Below are 13379 nucleotides of genomic sequence, written 5' to 3' on the forward strand. Positions count from 1 at the left end.
TTTCATTTCAGGTATGGGAAATTTGGTTGAAGATTTGGTGGAGGAGAAAAAGAGATCGGTCGCATTTCGCTTTGTGCTTTTATCTGTGTTGGACGCCATTTCTACTTTTGAGTGGTTAATCATTAAAAACGAAAAAACTTTTACATAGCATTTTATTGAAAACCGAAATATTTTTATTTTTATCGTGGTTGCACAGCGGCGGGCACACAAAACGATCGGCGGGCGCTATGGTGCCCGCGGGCATAGGGTTGGGGACCACTGATCTAAGGTATGGAATGTTTTATTTGCAATAGACATTCTTTCTTCCTTTTGCAGACCATTGTTTAATAGTTCGATCTTTTCTATTTCCGAATATTCATGGTTTAAAGAATTAAATAATTCTAATTTATCTAAAACATAAGAAAAAGCTGATTCTAATTTTCCTTGAACTCTATCATATATTTTAATTGTCTTCTTTACAGTGGAATCTGTTTCATACCATTTCTTTATTTGTGCCTTCAACCTAGTCCAAGTCAATTCATACCCTTTTGCCTCTTCTAGCCTAATTCTTTTTGGACCAAATCTATATCTGATTGTAGCTTTAGTGTGGAAATAAATGTTGTATCGTCTAATTCGAAACATTCTTTTATTCCTTGCAGCTTTTCCAACCAAATATTTATATTTTGTGGATCAAAAGCGGGCCAAGATATTAACTTTTGTGGAATGGTAGGGCCTTTCGGAAGTGTAGGACTGATCGAAGTATTTCAGTCAGCACATTTTGCATTTACAAACGTATTCTCAAGTTTATTAAATCTAGTTTCGAATTCCTCACTAATTTGGTTTATTAAGTTAATCATGTTAATAGGTGAAACAGACGAAACGTCCGACTTCCTATCATCCTCTAGAACAGTAGGGGAAGGTTCTCTTTCCATTCCCGAGTTTTCGATGTTCCTGGATCTATTTTTTTCTTTTTTCTCAATATTTTTAATTTTCTCTTGTAATTCACGAATAACTGATTTTAGCCGCATAATTTCGTTATCTTTATAAATAATTCTATCCTCTAAAATATCAATTTTGTCTTTCATGGCCAACTTTTTCGGCATTTTGGTTAGGTACAATAATTCCTGTTACAATTTAATATTAGGTTACCCAAAATGTAACTTATTTTATGATTATATATAATAACTTAACTTTGGAGATATCATTAATAAAAATATAATTTTTATGGCCGTTGTATAATAAATGTTTTTTAGTAGGTCCAGAGCTCGTTTAAACTCAACGGTTTGTACAATACCCGCTATTGGTCCAGATTCGACCAATCCTGGCGCGACACGAGTCGGCGATGACGTTTTACCGTGTTATACGAGTCTCTTTTTAGCGTGTTATACGAAAACGATCGCAAATTTTTCGCCGTGTTATGTGAACAAGTGTTATGGGGGGTCTATTGTATAGGTATTTTTAGTGGCGGTACGCTGGTTGAAAATCACTGGGTTGGGTATTACACCTGAAACGTATTACACACGAATTACCAAGCAACGTATACACTGTATAAAAACTGGTTCACACTACATAACAGTATGTTCCTGGACAACATACTAGTCTGTTGCATCCATTACTATTACAGACTTGTCTTGCTTCCAGCTTTGAAACCAACATTCTACTTTACTACGATAATCCCAATTTGTTGTTGGATTACTCGTGTGTATTTTGTATATGCCTCATTAGTTGCATACTAATGACTCTCTCCAAACTGTCTTATCCTATTGATGATGGACTGCAAATCAGCCAGAACAGCAGAAATAGATTATTTAGGTATACAATTTTTCTGCCTAAATTTGTTGTCCTTGATTTGTTTCTATGGTGACATGGGCTAATATATGCTTTTCTGTAAAAATGTGCATTATGCAAAACAATCCTTACTTTCTATTTCAAAAATTGATAAGTACTAGACAATAAAATAAGTCTTTCCTAACATTTGAGTGGTATTTAAAGTAACGTAACTTCACAAATACGAAATTATACCGACACGACTAACATTATCGTTTGAAAATCACACGTTATCTATATGTTACAGTAAAAACCCGTTTTTAGTTAAAACGCGTTTTAACTAGTTAGAACTAGTTTTTACCGGGTGTCATTGTTATAACTGGATTTTACTGCTACTCAAAAATGAATTTGAGTTAAAACTAGTTTTAAGTAGACAAAACGGGTTTTAACAAAATGGCTTAGTAAGAACTGTTTCGACCAAGGTCATTCAGCTAACACGTTCCTATAGTGTATGATGAATTTCGTATCGCTTTAACCCTTTTCCCCCCGACATGTTGTTTACGTTTATTTTGCGATCCCTCCTAAGGCAATATAGGTCAGTCAGGCGATATTATTTTAAAAGTTCACCAAAAATCGAATTATCATTATATCTATATGAAAAAATTACTTACATTTATTAATATCTTTAGTTTTGAATACGATATTTTTATATAATTATACGATATTTATACGATAATTATACGATACTTATACTAATTATACGATATTTTTATATAATTTTATTTTTATATCAATATATTTTTATAATAAAATATATTGATATTTTATTAGAAAAATTTATAAGAAAAAATAATACATATCAGAACTGACACACAAACTTGATAATTTGTAACATTTTGTGAAAATTAACATTGTCTAGTTACATAGTTGTTTGCGGGCACTGAGCCAGAAAGACGTAGAATATTGTTTTGTACAATTCGATATAACACATATGCATGTATGTTTATTCGTTGTGAAATTATCGCACATTATATCAAACATTTGTTTGAAATCAAAATTTTATACTGCTATCAACTAATATAACGAATTATTATACTTTATTCACTTCATATCGAACGAGATTATATTTGTTGTTAATAAATTTTACAAAAATCGATATTTACCAAAGTAACGATGAATCGGTACCCTCGAAGTTTTGCTTAAAAAGCCAGGGTACCGATCGATCGGTGCCTTCGGGGACAAAGGGTTAATTAATGTTAATAACACAGATGTGTGACCAATATTTTCAATAAATATCGTATTAAATAATACAAATGTTATTAATTTCAACCATCACTTTATTTATTTCCCCCAAACATATTTATGTAGCTAAAATTAGTTTTAACTAATGTTAAAAGTTAAAAAGTTAATGTTTGATTTTAGTTTTATCTAAAATCAAAACACATACAGCAGTAAATTCTAGTTTTAACAAGACAAAACGGGTTTTAACAATGACATCCAGTGAAACTAGTTTCAACTAGTTAAAACGCGTTTTCACTAAAAACGGGTTTTTACTGTAACATCTATATATATAATCGAGACGAGTTGATAAAAATAATAATAATAATCAGTGCAGAGCCCAAACGGTTAAGAGTTGAAAGTTGAAATTTGGTACCCAGTTAGGGTACCTCACGACAACACACGCTAAAAAAGATTTTTCGAAATTCCTCCCCACGGGGGAGAGGGACAGGATTAAGTCTTAACACTTCCATCAACAATGGAAATGTTAAGTAACAATGGAAGTGTCTACAGTGGAAGCGTTAAGAATGGAAGAATCAACAATGGAAGTGTTACGTAACAATGTAAATGTTAAGAGCACAAACGGTTAGGAGTTGAAAGTTGAAATTTGGTACACAGTCAGGGTACCAGATTTAAGTACCAAAGTGTTAAGTAACAATGATAGTGTTAAGTAACAATGGAAGTGTTAAGTAACAATGAAGAACAAAAGAAAGCAACGTGCAAGATTTACGGGAGCTGAAATAAAAAGGAAAAAAAAAAGTAATATGTTGGAACACATTCGATTTTCAAATTTAAACAGATTAGTTCGGTTTTTCTCGACTTTTCTTCTTTAGAACATTCGATGAAAATCGGAGGATATAATCAGAACACGTCGCGCAAACAATATTAGAACATTCGATTTTCAAATTCGACCTTTCTTTAGAAAAACTTAGTTCGTTGATGAAATTACTCTTTTTTTGTGACTATAACGTAATAATTTTAATCTTCGCTATCGTTACTTTTGCCCAAGCAACGCCGGGCCTACCTGCTAGTATTTCAATAAACTAACTAATACGCATATTTTACAGTGGAAATCAGAAATACTACAGCACTATTAACGTTTAATTCCATATTATCTGATTTTTAAATCGACGATACGTTTTTTAGAAATGAATATTAAATACATAAACAGTTGATCTGCCTAGAAAATGACAATTCTTTTACAATTTCATTTTGGCGATATTTTATTTGCTTTTATAGTAATCTCTCGCGATTCTGTATAGCTCTTTCATTGACATTTCTCCTGTTTTCTTCACCAAATTATAAAAAGTACCATTTACATTCTTCAGTAATTCATATGGCGAATCAAATTCTTTAAGTTTTCCTGACTCGAGAACCTAAAATATTTGAAATCTTCACTAAAACACACTTATTTTATATCATTAAACAGGTAAATCTTACCAGAACTCTATCCGAATCGATAATTGTATGCAATCTATGGGCAATTGTCAACACTGTACAAGATTGGAATTTCTCTCGAATTATTTTCTGTACACGGCAGTCAGTGCTAAAATAAACAAATAAATGCACTATATTAATGTCATGGAAATACCCGCATAAAATCTCTTAGAAAGTTAATGTTAATAATGTTAATTCTTTTGAGCACGATTAATTAATTATATCATGAACCAATCAAGAAAGGCTTATTCTACCATATGAGTACTAAGAAAATCTTTTCGCGATACACGACTTTTAAAGCCGACCACGTGAATAATGGAAGGGATTTTATGATGTAGAGGTTTATAATATACTGCATTATGTACCATTTATATGTAGCATTATTCTTACGAGGGACATAGCAATAAATTCTGCAAATCCTGCCCCAGAGTTATGCGTGCCCACAACTGGAAAGCATTTCTAAATTTGTAATGAAGTAGATGTAAGATTTAACATGAAACTCTTTGCAAAAAAATTTTGAGAAGCACTGATTTCATTCTAACATATCATCGGAATGTCTTTTCCTGAATTTTGTTACAGTTGAGTCCGATACTCAGAAAAAGATCGAACTACGTAGGAATTTTAAGTAACAATTTTAAATGGTTTCTAGTACAAATGTATAAATATACGAAATTGCACGAGTATCTATCTCGAAATTTAAATATTATTTTCAAGTACAATTTTTGTTTGATGTGCTGAGATTACATGAATGATCGATAACTCATCTATATTGCCAGCAAATGGAGCATAATGTGAAGGTTTTGGCTGATATATAGTTTTCAGTTGGTAATGAAAGCGAATTTCTTGACAAATAGATTCTTCCAGTATTAAATGTATTCAAATTTGAAAAATTCCCATCTATCGTTTATTTTGAATTGTGTAACTGTAACAAAGTATCTCTGTATCTAACAAAATGTTAATAGAAAGTTAAATAACGGTTTTCTGCTTACGAGAACAACACGTGATATTAATAGTTAGATAAATGAAAATATCTTTTTCTTTTTATGCCAGAGAACTTACTATTTATTTAATTTATATCACAAAATTTAAAACCAGATTTAAGCAAAAACACTTAGTTGTTTACGTAAGTGAAAATGGCAAAATAACGAACTTTAAAATTTAAAATAATACTAAAACAATATATATTTTTAAACCTGCGATAGCTGATCTACTTCATTTTCGCAATGCAACAGAGGCAGATGAATGTCAGCAAAACAGCATACAGGAATTTCAAAATAATTTTAAAAAGCACAGGTATATATATATATAGCTCATCATTTAGGAACTAGAAACAACGCATAACCTACAAAAGCAAGTACATTTATACGTCTTTTAATCGTGTATTATATTATGTTGATATTACTAAATAAAATAGAAAAGTTATTAAAATATAGAATAACTTCAATAACTCACTTATAAATAATATGTTCCATAAATCAATAGAATTCTAGATTAATAAAGTAAGGTAAGTGATCATATAAGGAAAGAGAATGTTAACTTTGTTTTTCTATGCTTGAATCTGCATGACATATCTGTAGGATACGTTTATGTTTTGATTAGTAATATCATTAAATATTATACTTTTCGGTTAATGTTACCCTAGGTATACAAAATGGCGGCTCGTCTCTGACTCCAGCATACAGAAGCAATGAAACAGTGGGGACACCCCTTTTTCTAAACCTAACCTATTGTAATAAATTATCATAATTATTAGCAACTAAATTATTAGAATAGGTTAGGTTTAGAAAAAGGAGTGTCCCCACTGTTTCTTCGCTTCTGTATGCTGGAGTCAGAGACGAGCCGCCATTTTGTATATCTAAGGTAACATTAACCCCTTTTTCTTCTCTCAATTTTTCTTTAGAAGATTTTCTTTCCGAAGAAGCTGGAAGCTTTCCATCTGGAAGCTTTTATTTTATTCATACACATTCTTATTAATTTCTTTCAGCACAAACATTTCTGTAAAGTACAATATAGAGTTTCGTAAATAATAAAGATATTGTTAACAGATTTGTTGACACTATGATTGAAGCAATTATTTAATATAGAGGTTGCGGCCGACGTTTTCATCGCAAAAACGCCTGCTGCAACCTCTCTAATGTATTTTTTCGCAAACTAATGGAATTTAATGTAAATATCGAACGTAAATAAGTACTTCGATGTTTCTTAAGCTGAACAAGGATGTCATCAACTAGTTCGAAATAATCAAAAGTGAAAGAGAATTGTATATATTAATAAATGTAAACAGGTTTCACTAAAAAGGGTTTCAGATTTCATTGTTCTCTATATATTAAAAAATTGGAATTAAAATTTGCTGCTGAATCAGCAAGAAATCAAAGTGGACACTTCGAAAATTTTGCCTGGATTTTCTCGTATGTCCTTAGTTGTTACAGAATTTTACTTATATATACAATCTGTATAAAAATTCTGTTTTGTATAGCAATTATGGTGAACGTTAAAACTTGTCAAAGATACTTTATCATAGGTTAAAATTGTTCATGAAACTTTGATTATAAGTTACTGTCCTCGTTCGCAATAATGGTTTATAGAGTTCAAATATAAAAAAACCTATCCTAAAAGCTCTATTCAAATATAATTTTTAAAAACAGCCGAGAATAGCATTAACATATTTCATTTTCAATTTTATTTTTATGATGATAAAGAATCGTGCTACCTATTAAATAGGCTAATTTTTAATATATCTTTATAAATTTGAATACTATTATTAGGAAACTCAGAAAGTGATTTAAATACTCGAAAATCATTTCAAGATGAGTCGTTTGGGAATCTATATATATAATATCAAATTGCTGCAGTACGATTTTAAGAATAAATATCAGAATAAAATCACTTAAATATACAATTCTGTACAACGAGTTTGCTGTAATGAATTTTTCAGGATTCTGTCACGTTTCTAACATATATCTATATATTTAGTAGCAGTTTTTGATAGAAAGGACGCCCTTCATTGATTCGGATAAGCTCTATTCCTAAATTGTAAAGCTGTTACCATCCATTTCCCTGTCATCTACATCAGTGATTCTCAAAGTGGGGGTCGTGAAAAATATTTGGGGGTCGCTGAAAAATTGATGCCAGATCAATTTTTTCAAATATTTTATAAATTTACTATGGATTCATGTTTAGAAATAATAGAAATAAAAAATATATAAAATAATTTTTACTTAAATAAATTGCACATATAAATAATAAAAATAATATAAATATTTAAATACGAGCCTAACCCCCTCCCTCCGGGATGTTTTTTGACACATACTTATTCTTCGGGGGTCCTTTGAAATTTTTAAGTGCAGAAGGGGGGTCGCGGCCAAAAAGTTTGAGAAACACTGATCTACATGACCATCTCGCGAGGGGAGTGAGAAAAGGCCTTATTAGTTTTCACAAAATAAAATTTATAAAAAGTACTGTACATATAATATTATATATTTTAAAAATCAGTTATTATTATAAAATGACAGATTTGTTACAACACCAGTTATATATCTGGATATCTTAAACTTTGGAACATTAGGAATATCAACTTAAAAATTGAGAAAAATTAATTTTTTATTATTTTTTCTAAATTTAAATTTCCGAAATTATATGACATTATAGACATTCTCATAATGTTAGTCCGTAAATTGATTTTTATAATTTATTAAAAATAGTCCTAATCGAATCGATTATTGCACATAATTTATGTAACCAAAAATCCTTCTTATACTTGATCGAAAGTATGTATGCGAAAATATTAAATATATGCATTAGTAAGTTAACAATATACAATTTCTTAAAAACTAGCCATGGAATCGAACACTCTTCATTTTGATATAATAATAAAAATAAATATTTTAAAAAGAAATATTAAAACGTAATTAGTAACTCTAATTTTTTGACACCAATAAAAAATTACGCATTGAAAAACAATAATAAGCTGAAGTACACTATATCTGAAATTTAAGAATTTTATGAAAATGGATCTAATACAATCTTACCTTTTATCTATATTGGATGTTGCTTCGTCCATTACTATAATTTTATTGTTACGAAGAATTGCTCTTGCTAAACATATTAACTGCCTTTGTCCAACGCTGAAATTTCGGCCTCCTTCACTTACATGTGTATCCAACCCTCCAGGTAACTTCTTAATAACGTCTTTTAATTGAACCTTTAACATATGTATTATACAATAAGTATATAATGCAGATTGAACACCGATATCTGGCATCTATTATTTTTTAATAGATTTATTTGTATTGTATTTATTTTGTATTTTTCTTACCTCTTCAATAACTTGCCATAGCATTTCTTCTGAATATTCATTAAAAAGATCAATGTTTCTTCGAAAAGGACCAGTAAATAACATTGGATCCTGAAAAAATGCATGCTGTATTTCTATATTATACTTGATGTATCATACCTATAACAATACATAATTTAAAATCATAACTATTTTAAAAATTGTTTTAAAAGTGTAAGCAAATGATTTTTATGACAAAATATTAATAAATTATAATTATATGAATTTTGAATTATCCACAGGAGAAAAGATTGAAAAGATCTGAATGACATTATCCATTCATTCATCTATTGAATTTAAAGTTGACTTATGATTATCATAACCATGAGCATGTAATCGTTTTTATATTTAAAGAAAGATAGACATTATTCAACGAAACAAAACCAGAAAATTATATAAAAATAAATCATGTATAAGCAAATATAATTGAATACAGTAGTAAAGAAAAAAGTTGTGTATTATTATTTTTGTATTTGTAAAATTAAAGAATTTTGTTATTTTTTGTATTAATCGTTTGTTGATTTTTGTATTTTAAAAATTATTACTTGGATACATCGGCTCATATTTTGGTATTTTTCCAAAATATAGATGTAAAGGTCGCTTTTAGCGTTCTAAGTCGAAAAGCCACGCGACAGAGATAATTAGTCCCACCTGGGGTCTGGGGCTATAAACGGCCGGGAACAACAAAGGGAGTAGCATCTCCGTTTATGGTACATGTCAATGTGTTGGCCACGTGTTGGTCGACTTGTAAAACGTAAACAAGGGACGGACGCGTTTGTAAGCTACGTCGTCGGGCGTAGGGCGGACGTCTTTGGAAGCTCCCAGGGGAAAAGAAGGACCCTATTGGTCGCAAGTGGTCGCCGTAGAATCCCTTAAAAGCTAAGGGTGGCGAGAGAAACGAGGAGAAGGGCAAGAGACTGATAATACGGTAGTCTCAGGCACTTGGACAGCCCGCTGAGCGTAGAGAGAGTGTTCTCCTCTGACAACGATCTCAGGGACGGGTAAGTGTGGAGACTGGACAGGCCGTATAGTTGAGCCAACTCCGGAAAGGCGACCTGAATTCCCCGAAGTTTAACAGTCTCCAATAGACAAGCCGACGTGAAATACCACATCCTTGTTGCATAGTGTATGTAATGTTGTCGAGTTTGTACATCTTGTAAATATTTGTTGTGTAAATAAACTGTATATATTTCCTTGTTGAGTGTGGAGGTGTAGCTTTCCTCGAACCACCTTACGGACATTCTCGAGTCACGAAACCCAACTCGAGACGATTCATCGTAAAGATCGTAACGGCTTAATAAGGATCTTCACTATAGAGTCTGTACCTGCAAAGCAAAGATTACAGAATGTTTTAAATACTGTCGTGTGTAAGCGTTACCCTAAAACAGAGAAAATCTGTCAATTGCAGGGTTATATAATTTTGTATTCTTCTATTTCAATATTTAAGAGAAATAAAATTTGGAGTCAGGAGTAAGTTGTCTGGACTCAAGGGTTGATTGAATTTTTTTATGGGAGTCAGAACACAAAAAATTTATCGGCATTCGACTACTAACTTCCTGTTGACGTTTAACAAACTATTAATACCATTATCTTAACGTTTATAGGGTAAAAAATACGTGAATTACGATTATAATGTTAAAACTTTCCCAATGAATAATTGTGTTTTATTTTATTAACATTGATAGATCAGATATGAACGAAGTCAAAGTATGACTTTAATTACGGGTTTAAGCATAAACATTAGAAGCTAGATTACAGATTTAAAAAAAAACTAAATTTTTCTTAACATAAAGAGTGAAAAAAATGCAGTTTATTCCTGCAAACTGGAATTAATATGGGATGAAATAACTAAACACTATTTTTGTTAAATGATTTACTTTAACCTACTTCATTTCTATTGAACAAACTACTAACTTACTAGTCATATATTAGTATAAAGAATCGGGTTCGGAATCAGAGTCTCGATGTTGGAGTCAGTATTAAAAATACGGACTCGGGACTAGCGTATTTTTCTTGCTGATTCCTCATCCTTGATATTTTAAAAAATGTCGTCACAATTATTTGTGAAAAACATTCATATACGAGGAACTAAATATTGCCAACAACTATTTAATGAACTAAATGATATATATGATTAGAAATAATAGATATTATTTCAGGATAATCAAGAAATATATATATATCGGTATAGTATTTATTTACTGTATTTCTATAAGTAGTGTATCTATTTTTTCACATAACCATGCAGGATTCCATATCAAACAGAAAATTTCAAAAACAAATATTTCAAATATATTAAGAAATGTCCAAATTTCAATATAATAAGGAAACTTATAATTAATTGTACGTATTTTAGCACTACAAACTGCTCTTCAAAAATTTTCAGTATTAATTATAGTAATACATCAAGCATTCAGCAGATTACACGAAAAGTAGGCTACAATTTAATGTATAACCTACCTTGAAGAGTATTAAACACAAACATTGACTTGCGTTTTTGAACTGTTTTATAACGAATGTTAATTTTCATGTTACAGAATTACCTGGTGTTTGACATAAACCTGATTGAACATTACTTTGTGCAAGAAAATTTAAAATTTAAGAATACATAATCTGAATTTCTTATGTAAAAAGATTGTTTCTAAAAGCCGAACATTGTGTACACTAAAATATTTTTGAAACACATTTCAATAGCCCTATGAATGCGAGTGTATTTTCTGTTTTAAGGTACACAAAATGACAGTTATAGCAACAGTTGGTCGATGTAGTGTTCTAACTTGCCGGAGATATTCCATTAAAATTTCTAAGTTTCACTTAACTACGGGGTAATTATCTCGATGCTTATCGATTGCATTGATAGAATAAAGCAACACAACTCGTAGGCAATTGTCAAACGGGGATGACATTTGGACAGGATGTTCTATGGGAAATTAACCTGTATTTATGTGTTAACGAAAACACAGATATTTCCATTTTATGAGTCTGGTAGTGAGCACCGACGAATATTCTATGGCTCGTCTTGTCAACCACAAGAGGATAATCGTAAATAAGAAAAGAATATTACTCATATATCACTAGAAATTTAAAAATAAGAGCATCAGAGCATAACAATGACGTAAGTTTATGAAATGGTCCTCAAGTCTTGCTCAACAAAGATACGATATTAGTTAATATTACAAGTTATTAGACAGAACTATTAATGATAAGAAAAAAAGAAGAAAAGTGTCGAACATGAAAAATTTAATTAATCAAAATATACAAATCTTACAGTTAGACAGAAAAGAAAAAGTCAAAATCATCAAATATATTTCAGATATGAATTCGAATAGAATTGGAATTCATATCTGAATTATGTGGTTATGTCAATGCTACAGGTTGGCAAACTGCCAATCAGAAATGCCTCCGGGGAGGACTTTTATTGAAAACTGGCTCCTATTTACAGTAGGTATTAATTTATATTCAAGAATTTTGAAAATAAATGAAATATTTATTTGTTGAATATATATCAGTCGAATACCTAGTTTTTGAATGCGTTGGAATTACAGAATTTCATTGTTTCGAATGTAAAATAAATAGAAAATTTCATTCGCGAAAATGCGATTTACAACCGTCACAACCCAATAAAACGTTTCAATATACACAGGGTTTTGAATTTATTAAACATGTGGTGAAATAATGAAAATTGCGCTAATAGCACATTTTATACTATTGACACTAACAAGAAATAAATGTCTAATTTAATATTTATATTCATTTACTTGTGGAATGATCGATATTTTACTACGTATATCCCGAAGACCTATATCCTTAGTTTCAACACCATCGATGCATATCGTTCCTGTTGGTTCTGCCATACGAAATAAAGCAGCAATTACTGAACTTTTTCCAGCTCCTGTTCGTCCAACAATTCCTATCTGCAATGAAAATAAATTATCAAGAATAGAACAGTATTTCTCTAGAAATTGATAAGTAAAATTCTTCACAATGTACACATCACTTACTTTTTCTCCTGAATAGATACGAAATGTTAAGTTATCTAAAACAATATTTTTATCTTTCGAGTATTGCAAAGATACATTTTTAAATTCAATTTCTCCTGTACGAGGCCAATCTGCGGGTGGTTGTTTGTCAGTGGAAGAGTTGTATGCTGCTTCTGATTTCAAATTGCTGTAATTTAGTATACGAGCAACAGAATTCATCTGAAAAATCGAAATAGTATGAGATAAAGTGAAATATTTGTTTACTAATAAACTGTAAAAATCGGAAAATTTATACCAATATTGCTATTATTAGTTCTTCTAATTGAATAATATTCTTGTTTTTTCATATCTTGTACATTTTACTATCATATTGTTATATTTTTAAGAAATCAGATTTAGAATAACTAAAGTATAGCATAAAGATAAAATAAGAAGACCGAAAGGCCTGACAAACAATAGTCACAAAAGCAAAAAAAACTAGGTACTATGTAATGTAACATACAAATAACACCTTATCTTTGCCGAGAAAATATTCATTTCGAAAACGAATTTTTTCAGCCTGATTTACAGGCCATCATCAAGTTCTGAACTAAATTGGAACTAAA

At 30.5% G+C, this 13379-nt stretch overlaps 1 protein-coding gene across 1 annotated transcript in view; it reads right to left on the reverse strand.

Moving 5' to 3' along the window:
* Window positions 1-4229: 4229 nt before the first annotated feature.
* Window positions 4230-13379, reverse strand: part of LOC136977326 (ATP-binding cassette sub-family C member 4-like) — a 107297-nt gene continuing 98147 nt past the window's right edge. Inside the window, exons 22-27 of the mRNA XM_067272794.1 lie at window positions 12796-12993; window positions 12553-12708; window positions 8777-8866; window positions 8490-8662; window positions 4465-4570; window positions 4230-4400 (exon numbers count right to left, since the gene is read on the reverse strand). Of these exons, the coding sequence (XP_067128895.1) occupies window positions 4248-4400; window positions 4465-4570; window positions 8490-8662; window positions 8777-8866; window positions 12553-12708; window positions 12796-12993 (876 nt within the window). The 3' untranslated portion in view covers window positions 4230-4247. The remainder of the gene's footprint in view (window positions 4401-4464; window positions 4571-8489; window positions 8663-8776; window positions 8867-12552; window positions 12709-12795; window positions 12994-13379) is intronic.

This window comes from Centruroides vittatus, unplaced genomic scaffold (assembly GCF_030686945.1).
Source record: "Centruroides vittatus isolate TY-2023 unplaced genomic scaffold, ASM3068694v2 contig_453, whole genome shotgun sequence".
Taxonomy (NCBI): Eukaryota; Metazoa; Arthropoda; class Arachnida; order Scorpiones; family Buthidae; genus Centruroides; species Centruroides vittatus.